Source organism: Serinus canaria, unplaced genomic scaffold (assembly GCF_022539315.1).
Source record: "Serinus canaria isolate serCan28SL12 unplaced genomic scaffold, serCan2020 HiC_scaffold_124, whole genome shotgun sequence".
Classification (NCBI taxonomy): Eukaryota; Metazoa; Chordata; class Aves; order Passeriformes; family Fringillidae; genus Serinus; species Serinus canaria.
In genome coordinates this window covers 1-10,525 of record NW_026108238.1, presented here as the reverse complement: position 1 = coordinate 10,525, position 10,525 = coordinate 1, and the positions used below count along the sequence as shown (strand labels likewise).

General features: G+C 61.3%; 1 protein-coding gene across 1 annotated transcript; it reads left to right on the top strand.

Annotated features, from left to right (window-relative positions):
• Positions 1-656: 656 nt before the first annotated feature.
• On the top strand, positions 657-9,582 carry LOC127061156 (transcription intermediary factor 1-beta-like). Its single transcript, XM_050987693.1, has 6 exons — positions 657-867; positions 2,287-2,372; positions 2,462-2,594; positions 3,594-3,882; positions 7,044-7,160; positions 9,429-9,582. Exons 1-6 carry the CDS (start codon positions 660-662, stop codon positions 9,565-9,567), a joined length of 972 nt encoding a protein of 323 aa, XP_050843650.1. The 5' UTR covers positions 657-659; the 3' UTR covers positions 9,568-9,582.
• The last annotated feature ends 943 nt before the right edge of the window (positions 9,583-10,525 follow it).

The window sequence follows — 10,525 nt, the reverse complement described above, 5'->3', positions numbered from 1 at the left end:
CAGTAATAATTCCCAGTAACCCCCAGTGCTCCCAGTAACTCCCAGTAACTCCCAGTAAAAATTCCCAGTAACCCCCAGTGCTCCCAGTAACTCCCAGTAACTCCCAGTAATAATTCCCAGTGACTCCCAGTGCTCCCAGTAACCCCCAGTAATAATTCCCAGTGACTCCCAGTGCTCCCAGTAACCCCCAGTAATAATTCCCAGTGACTCCCAGTGCTCCCAGTAATTCCCAGTAAATCCCAGTAACTCCCAGTAATTCCCAGTCCCGCCCCGGTTCTGCTCCCCATTGGCTTGTCCAGCCGTCAATCACGACCTCGGCCCCGCCTTCCCCCTGATCGCCGATGCCGATTGGTCGCTCGGTCCAAGAAGTCCCCGCCTTCCCCTGGGCTCTTCGGCCGCCCATTGGCTCAGCTCCTCCCGCTCTGCGCGCTGATTGGCCCGTTCGCTCTGCGCGCCGCAGACCCCTCCCCGCCCTTTCCCTCCCGCCTTCTCCTCTCCCATTGCTCCCGCGCGCTGTCAATCCCCGCTAATCCCCGCCCTCGCGCCCTTCCATTGGTTCACCACAACATCAATCAGCCAGAGCGGGCGGTGATTGGCTGGGCTCCGGGGCGGGGGCGGGAGCAGGAGGCCGTGCCGAGCGTGAGGGGGACGCGGCCGCCATGGCGGTGCCTGAGGCGGCGGCGCTGGGGAGCGGCCCCGGGGCGGCGGGAGCGGAGCCGCCCGAGGCGCTGGGGCTGCTGGAGCTGTGCGGAGCCTGCCGGCAGCGCCTGAGCCCGCAGCGGGAGCCGCGGCTGCTGCCCTGCCTGCACTCGGTGTGCCGCCGCTGCCTCGGGAGCGGGCCCGCAGCGCCCGGCGGGGACGGGAGCGGTGAGGGGAACTGGGGAATGGGGGGGACTGGGGGGGACTGGGGGATACTGGGGGCATTGGGGGATACCGGGGGGAACTGGGGGGAACTGGGACTAACTGGGAGGGACTGGGGAGACTGGGTGACTGGGGGATACTGGGGAAACTGGGGGACTGGGAGGACTGGGGATACTGGGGGGACTGAGGGGACTGGGGGAACTGGGGGAACTGGGGGATACTGGAGAACTGAGGGGAACTGGGGATACTGGGGGGACTGGGGGGAACTGGGGGATACTGGGAGAACTGAGGGACCTGAGGGGACTGGGGGATACTGGGGGGGACTGGGGATACTGTGGGGACTGGGGGGAACTGGGGGGGACTGGGAGAACTGAGGGGACCTGGGGGGAACTGGGGCACTGGGGGGGCTGGGGATACTGGGGGAACTGGGGATACTGGGGATAGTGGGGGAACTGGGGGGAAACTGGGGAGGCTGGGGGGGCTGTGGGATATTGGGGGTAGTGGGGGAACTGGGGATACTGGGGTGGGACTTGGGGATACTGGGAATACTGAGAAGAACTGGGGATACTGGGGGAACTGGGGGACTGGGGGCTAACTGGGGGAACTGGGAGGATTGGGGATACTGGGGGGAACTGGGGACAGTGGGAGGGACTGGGGATACTGGGAGATACTGGGGGGGACTGGGGATGCTGGGAATACTGGGAAGAACTGGGGATACTGGGGGAACTGGGGGGAACTGGGGATACTGGGGGGGACTTGGGGGGACTGGGGATACTGGGGGGACTGGGGGATACTGGAGATACTGTCCCCTCCCTGGGGACACTGTGACCCTGCTGTGGCACTGTCCCCTCCCTGGGGACACTGTGACCCTGCTGTGGCACTGTCCCCTCCCTGGGGACACTGTGACCCTGCTGTGGCACTGTCCCCTCCCTGGGGACACTGTGACCCTGCTGTGGCACTGTCCCCTCCTTGGGGACACTGTGACCCTGCTGTGGCACTGTCCCCTCCTTGGGGACACTGTGACCCTGCTGTGGCACTGTCCCCACCCTGGGGACACTGTGACCCTGCTGTGGCACTGTCCCCACCCTGGGGACATTGTCACCCTGCTGCCACCATCCCCTGTCCCCTCCTTGGGGACACCGCTGTCCCCATCCCCATTCCCGGGAGAGCTCTGGTGGCCCTGTCCCCTCTCTGAGGTGACCTTGGTGGCCCTGGTGGCCCTGGGGCTCCTTCAGGGGGGATTGAACCCGCCTTGGGTGACAGGGAGGTGACAAGGAGGTGACAGGGAGGTGATGGGAGGTGACAGGAGATGACAGGTGACAGGGAGGTGATAGGAGGTGACAAGCAGGTGACAGGGGGTGACAGGGGGTGACAGGAGGTGGCAGGGAGGCCGTGGGTGACTCTGTCCCCTCCGTGTCCCCGCAGCCTTCGAGTGCCCCGTGTGCCACCAGCAGTGTCCCCTGGGTGACATCATGGAGAACCTGTTCCTGCAGGGTGGCACCGGCGGGCAGGTACGGCCTCGTTAGCGCTAATTAGCGCCAATTAGCGCCGCCGGGGGGGCCCAGGGACGCGTCCCCCCCAGCGTGTCCCTTGTCCCCAGAGCTGCACCAGCTGCGAGGACAATGCCACCGCCACCAGCTTCTGCCTGGAGTGCTCGGAGCCGCTGTGTGCCACCTGCGTGGGGGCACACCTGAGGGTCAGGTACACCCGGGAGCACCGCGTGCAGCCCCTGGGTGAGCAATGTCACCTGTGTCACCTGTGTGTCACCTGTGTCATCTCCCTGTCACCTCCCTGTCACCTGTGTCACCCCTGTCCCTGTGCCCATGGCTGTGTGCCACCTGCGTGGGGGCACACCTGAGGGTCAGGTACACCCGGGAGCACCGCGTGCAGCCCCTGGGTGAGCGCTGGCACTGCCACCTCTGTCACCTCTGTCACCTCCCTGTCACCTGTGTCATCTCTGTCTGTGCTTGTTCCGAGGTGTTCACTTTGTCAGTGGGTCCATCTTGGTGCCATCCCTGGTGTCACCCTGTGCCCATTCCCATCCCCATCCCCATTCCCATCCCCATTCCATTTCCCATTCCCATCCCCATTCCCATCCCCATTCCCATCCCCATCCCCATTCCCAATCCCATCCCCATTCCATTTCCCCATTCCCATCCCACTTCCCATTCCCATTCCCATCCCCCCCCCATCCCCATCCCCATTCCCATCCCCATCCCCAGTCCATCCCATCCCCATTCCCATTCCCATTCCCATTCCCATCACCCATTCCCATTCCCATTCCAATCCCATTCCCATCCCTTTCCCATCCCCATCCCATTCCCTTCTCCATCCCCATCCCCAGTCCCTTTCCCTCCCCATCCCCATTCCCTTTCCCATTCCCATCCCCACCCCCATCCCATCCCATTCCATCCCCATCCCCATTCCCATCCCCATCCCATTCCCATTCCCATTCCCATCCCCCATTCCCATCCCATTCCCATCCCCATTCCCATCCCCTTTCCCATCCCCATCCCCATCCCTTTCCCATCCCCATCCCCATTCCCTTTCCCATCCCTTCCCATTCCCATCCCCATCCCATTCCCATCCCCATCCCATTCCCATCCCCATCCCCATCCCCATTCCCATCCCCATTCCCATCCCCATCCCCATTCCCATTCCCATTCCCATTCCCATCCCCATTCCCATTCCCATTCCCATTCCCATCTCTCCCATTCTCTCTCTCCCCTCAGACTCTCTGTCCGTGCCCAGTTCCGGTTCCGGTGCCGATTCCGTTCCTGGCTCCGGCTCCGTTCCTGGTCCCGTTCCCGATCCCAATCCCGATCCCGGTTCCATTCCCGGCTCCGTTCCCGATGGGGTTCCCGGCTCCGATCCCGATCCCGATCCCGTTCCCGACGCGGTTCCGGCGCCGTTCCCGTCCCGCTGTCTGTCCCACCCGCGGGAGCCGCTCTCGCTCTTCTGCAGCGCCTGCGACGCCCTCACCTGCCGCCAGTGCCACCGGGGCCCGCACCGACACCACCCGTGAGTGCTCATTAACCTTAATTAATTACTGCTAATTAGTGCTAGGTACTGCCGCCAGTGCCACCGGGGCCCGCACCGACACCACCCGTGAGTGCTCATTAACCTTAATTAATTACTGCTAATTAGTGCTAGGTACTGCCGCCAGTGCCACCGGGCCCGCACCGACACCACCCGTGAGTGCTCATTAACCTTAATTAATTACTGCTAATTAGTGCTAATTACTGCTGCCAGTGCCACCGGGCCCGCACCGGCACTATCCGTGAGTGTTAATTTCTGCTAATTTCCGTTAATTACTGCTAATTACTGATACTTATTGCTGCTGGGAGTGCCACCTGGGCCGGCACCACCCGTGAGTTACTGCTAATTACCATTAATTGCTGCTAATTACTGCTAGTTACTGATAGTTACTGCGCCAAGTGCCACCGGCACCACCCGTGAGTGCTAATTACTGTTAATTACTGTTAATTATTGATAGTTACTGATAGTTACTGCCCCGAGTGCCACCGTGGGACAATATCTGTTGTCTGGGGGGTCTCATTAACTAAACCACCTTAATGCTCTGAGTTAATTAGAGAATTGATGTCTAATGAGCATTAATTGGCTATTAATGATTAATGAGCTAAGGAGCTGAATTTTGCTTTTTTCTCCCTTTTTCTCCCATTCCCCATTCCCCATTCCCCATTCCCCATTCCCCATTTCCCATTCCCCATTTCCCTTTCCCCATTCCCCATTCCCCATTTCCCTTTCCCATTCCCCATTCCCCATTCCCATCTCCCATTCCCCATTTCCCTTTCCCATTTCCCATTCCCATTCCCCATTCCCCATTCCCATTCCCCATTCCCCATTCCCCATTTCCCATTCCCCATTCCCATTCCCATTCCCCATTTCCCATTCCCCATTCCCCATTTCCCCTTCCCATTCCCTTTCCCCATTTCCCATCCCCCATTCCCCATTCCCCATTCCCCATTCCCTTTCCTTCCCATTTCCATTCCCCATTCCTTTTTCCCATTCCCCATTCCCCATTCCCCATTTCCCATTCCCCATTTCCCATTTCCCATTCCCCTTTCCCCTTTCCCCATTTCCCATTCCCCATTTCCCATTCCCCATTCCCCATTCCCCATTTCCCCATTTCCTTTCCCCATTTCCCCATTCCCCATTTCCTTTCCCCATTCCCATTCCCCATTCCCCATTTCCCTTTCCCCATTTCCCTTTCCCCTTCCCCATTTCCTTTTCCATTTCCCCTTCCCCATTCACCCATTGTCCCTTCCCTCCCCATTCCCCATTTCCCCATTCCCCATCCCCATTCCCCATTCCCATTCCCCATTCCCCATTCCCCATTCCCCATTCCCATCCCCATTCCCATTTCCCCATTCCCCATTCCCCATTCCCCATTTCCCTTTCCCCATTCCCATTTCCCCATTTCCCTTCCCCATTCCCCATTCCCCATTCCCCATTTTCCATTTCCCCATTTCCCCCATTCCCCATTCCCCATCTTTTCCCATTTCCCCTTCCCATTCCCCATTCCCTCCCATTCCCCATTCCCCCATTCCCATTTCCCCATTCCCCATTTCCCCATTCCCCATTTCCCCCATTCCCCATCCCATTTCCCCATTTCCCATTCCCATCCCCCATTCCCCCATTTCCCTTTCCCCTTCCCCCTTTCCCATTTCCCATTCCCCATTTTCCATTCCCCATTTCCCATTCCCCATTTCCCATTTCCCATTCCCCATTTCCCGTTCCCCTTTCCCCCATTCCCCATTCCCCTTTCCCCTTTCCCATTCCCATTTCCCCTTCCCCATCCCCCATTCCCATTTCCCTTTCCCTTTCCCCATTACTTCCATTTCCCATTCCCCATTTTTCCATTCCCCATTCCCCATTCCCATGTTCCCATTCCCCCATTTCCCTTTCCCCATTCCCCATTCCCCATTTCCCAATTCCCACATTTCCCCATTTCCCATTTCCCTCTTCCCTATTTCCCTTTCCCCATTTCCCATTTCCCTTTCCCATTTCCGCATTCCCCTTTCCCCATTTCCCAATTCCCACATTTCCCATTTCCCTTTCCCCGTTTCCCATTTCCCTTTCCCTTTTCCCATTTCCCTTTCCCCATTTCCCCTCCATGTTTCCCACATTTCCCATTCCCCATTTCCCCCCACATTTGCCCCCCATTTCCGCCCCATTTCCCCCACATTCCCCCCAATTTCCCCATTTCCCCCCAATTTCCCCCATGTTTTCCCCACATTTTCCCCATTGCTCCCCATTCCCCCCCACATTTCCTCCCACATTTCCCCTCCACATTTCTCCCATTTCCCCCCCCACATTTCCCCCCACGTTTCGCCCCACATTTCCCCCCCATTTCCCCCCACATTTCCCCCATTCCCCCCACCCACATTCTCCCATTTCCCCCCACATTGCCCCCCCACATTTCGTCCCCACATTTCCCCCCCATTTCCCCCACAGTTCCCCCCTACTTCCCACCCACATTTCCCCATTGTCCCCCACATTTCCTCCCACATTTCCCCTCCACATTGTCTCCCAATTTCCCCCCACATTTCCCCCATTTTTCCCCCCCCATTCCCCCCATTTTGCCCCCCATTTCCCCCCTACTTCCCCCACATTTCCCCCACATTTTCCCCCAATTTCCCCCCCCACATTTTCCCCCCCCCATTTTTCCCATTCCCCCCATATTTTCCCACATTCCCCCCCCATGTTCCCCCCCATTTGCCCCCCGTTTCCTCCCACATTTCCCACATTTCCCCCCCAATTCCCCCATTTCCCCCCAATTTCCCCCCCACATTTCCCCATTTCCCCCCCCCCAATTCTTCCCCGCCACCATTTCCCCCATGTTCCCCCCCATTTCCCCCCACATGTCCCCATTTCCCCCCCAATTTCCCCCCACATTTCCCCATTTCCCCCCAATTTCCCCCCCAATTTCCCCCCACATTTCCACATTTCCCCCCCAATTCCTTCCCCCAATTTCCCCCCAATTTCCCCCGCCATTTCCCATTTCACCCCCCAATTTCCCCCAATTTCCCCCCAATGTCCCCCCCCAATTTCCCCCCAATTTCCCCCGCCATTTCCCATTTCACCCCCCAATTTCCTTCCCCCCAATTTCCCCCCAATTTCCCCCAATTTCCCCCCAATTTCCCCCCGTTTCCCCCCAGGTCCCAGCCCTTGGCCGAGGCCGTGTTCCAGCAGCGCTCGCTGCTCTCGGCGCTGCTGCAGCGCCTGGCCCAGAAACACTCGGAGCTGCAGCGCTGCACCCGGGAGCTGCACGCCTGGTCAGTGCCACCTCTGTGTCCCCTGTGTCCCCTCTGTCACCTTCATATCCCCTGTGTCACCTCCCTGTCCCCTGAGTGTCCCTGGGTGTCCCCTGGGTGTCAGCGCCTGGCCCAGAAACACTCGGAGCTGCAGCGCTGCACGCGGGAGCTGCATGCCTGGTCAGTGCCACCTCTGTGTCCCCTGTGTCACCTGTGTCCCCTGCGTCACCTGTGTCACCTCCATGTCCCCTGTGTCACCTCCATGTCCCCTGGGTGTCAGTGCCTGGCCCAGAAACACTCGGAGCTGCAGCGCTGCACCCGGGAGCTGCACGCCTGGTCAGTGCCACCTCTGTGTCCCCTGTGTCCCCTGTGTCACCTTCATATCCCCTGTGTCACCTCCCTGTCCCCTGAGTGTCCCTGGGTGTCCCCTGGGTGTCAGCGCCTGGCCCAGAAACACTCGGAGCTGCAGCGCTGCACGCGGGAGCTGCACGCCTGGTCAGTGCCACCTCTGTGTCCCCTGTGTCACCTGTGTCCCCTGCGTCACCTGTGTCACCTCCATGTCCCCCGTGTCACCTCCCTGTCCCCTGAGTGTCCCCTGAGTGTCACTGGGTATCAGTGCCTGGCCCAGAAACACTCGGAGCTGCAGCGCTGCACGCGGGAGCTGCACGCCTGGTCAGTGCCACCTCCGTGTCACCTGTGTCACCTGTGTCACCTCCCTGTCCCCTGAGTGTCACTGGGTGTCCCCTGGGTGTCAGTGCCTGGCCCAGAAACACTCGGAGCTGCAGCGCTGCACCCGGGAGCTGCATGCCTGGTCAGTGCCACCTCTGTGTCCCCTGTGTCACCTGTGTCCCCTGTGTCACCTCCATGTCCCCCGTGTCACCTCCCTGTCCCCTGAGTGTCCCCTGAGTGTCACTGGGTATCAGTGCCTGGCCCAGAAACACTTGGAGCTGCAGCGCTGCACGCGGGAGCTGCACGCCTGGTCAGTGCCACCTCCGTGTCCCTGTGTCACCTGTGTCACCTCCCTGTCCCCTGAGTGTCACTGGGTGTCCCCTGGGTGTCAGTGCCTGGCCCAGAAACACTCGGAGCTGCAGCGCTGCACGCGGGAGCTGCACGCCTGGTCAGTGCCACCTCTGTGTCCCCTGTGTCACCTGTGTCCCCTGTGTCACCTCCATGTCCCCCGTGTCACCTCCCTGTCCCCTGAGTGTCCCCTGAGTGTCACTGGGTATCAGTGCCTGGCCCAGAAACACTCGGAGCTGCAGCGCTGCACGCGGGAGCTGCATGCCTGGTCAGTGCCACCTCTGTGTCCCCTGTGTCCCCTGTGTCACCTCCATGTCCCCTGTGTCCCCTCCATGTCCCCTGGGTGTCAGCGCCTGGCCCAGAAACACTCGGAGCTGCAGCGCTGCACCCGGGAGCTGCACGCCTGGTCAGTGCCACCTCTGTGTCCCCTGTGTCACCTGTGTCCCCTGTGTCACCTCCATGTCCCCCGTGTCACCTCCCTGTCCCCTGAGTGTCCCCTGAGTGTCACTGGGTATCAGTGCCTGGCCCAGAAACACTCGGAGCTGCAGCGCTGCACGCGGGAGCTGCACGCCTGGTCAGTGTCCCTCTGTGTCCCCTGTGTCACCTGAGTGTCCCTGGGTGTCCCCTGAGTGTCCCCTGAGTGTCCCTTTGTGTCCCCAAGTGTCCCTGAGTGTCCCTGGGTGTCCCCGAGTGTCCCTGGGTGTCCCCGAGTGTCCCTGAGTGTCCCTTGAGTGTCCCTGAGTGACCCCTGGGTGTCCCTGAGTGTCCCCTCCATGTCCCCACCATGTCCCCTGAGTGTCCCTCCGTGTCCCCTCCCTGTCCCCTGAGTGCCCCTGCTGTCCCCTCCATGTCTCTCCCTGTCCCTGCTGTCCCCTCCCCGTTCCCTGAGTGTCCCCCGTGTCCCCTCCCTGTCCCCTGAGTATCCCTGCTGTCCCCTCCCTGTCCCGAGTGTCCCCTGAGTGTCCCCGCTGTCCCCCCATTGTCCCCTGAGTGTCCCCTGAGTGTCCCTGCTGTCCCCTCCCTGTCCCCTGAGTGTCCCCGCTGTCCCCCCAATGTCCCCTGAGTGTCCCCTGAGTGTCTCCTCCCTGTCCCCCCGGTGTCCCCTGAGTGTCCCTGCTGTCCCCTCCATGTCCCTCCCTGTACCTGCTGTCCCCTCCCTGTCCCCTGAGTGTCCCCGCTGTCTCCCCCACTGTCCCCTGAGTGTCCCCTCTGTCCCCTCCCTGTCCCCTGAGTGTCCCCTGAGTGTCCCCTGAGTGTCCCCGGTGTCCCCAGCTCGCGGCGTGTGTCGGACGCTCAGAAGCGGCTGCAGGTGGAGGTCAAGCTGGCCATCCTGCAGGTGATGAGGGAGCTCAACAAACGCGCCCAGGCCCTGGTGGGCGACGTCCAGGTGAGCCTGAAACCCTCCAGGTGAGCCTGTCCCCTCCCCTGGCCTGTCCCCTCCCCTGGCCTGTCCCTGTGTCCCCTCCCTGCCCTGTCCCCGTTCAGGTGAGTCTGAACCTGTCCAGGTGAGCCTGTCCCCTCCCCTGGCCTGTCCCTGTGTCCCCTCCCTGCCCTGTCCCTGTCCAGGTGATCCTGAACCCCTCCAGGTGAGCCTGTCCCCTCCCCTGGCCTGTCTCCTCCCCTGCCCTGTCCCTGTGTCCCCTCCCCTGCCCTGTCCCTGTCCAGGTGATCCTAAACCCCTCCAGGTGAGCCTGTCCCCTCCCCTGGTCTGTCCCCTCCCCTCCCCTGCCCTGTCCCTGTGTCCCCTCCCCTGTCCTGTCCCTGTCCAGGTGAGCCTGAACCCCTCAAGGTGAGCCTGAACATGTCCAGGTCAGCCTGTCCCCTCCCTTGCCCTGTCCCTGTGTCCCCTCCCCTGTCCTGTCCCTGTCCAGGTGAGCCTGAACCCCTCAAGGTGAGCCTGAACATGTCCAGGTCAGCCTGTCCCCTCCCTTGCCCTGTCCCTGTGTCCCCTCCCCTGGTCTGTCCCTGTGTCCCCTCCCTGCCCTGTCCCCATCCAGGTGAGCCTGTCCCCTCCCCTGTCCCCACCCAGGTGAGTCTGTCCCCTGCCCTGTCCCCTCCCCTGCCCTGTCCCCATCCAGGTGAGCCTGTCCCCTTCCCTGTCCCCATCCAGGTGAGCCTGTCCCCTGCCCTGTCCCCATCCAGGTGAGTCTGTCCCCTGCCCTGTCCCTTCCCCTGCCCCGTCCCCATCCAGGTGAGCCTGTCCCCTTCCCTGTCCCCATCCAGGTGAGCCTGTCCCCTCCCCTGCCCTGTCCCCTCCCCTGTCCCCATCCAGGTGAGCCTGTCCCCTTCCCTGTCCCCATCCAGGTGAGTCTGTCCCCTTCCCTGTCCCCATCCAGGTGAGCCTGTCCCCTTCCCTGTCCCCATCCAGG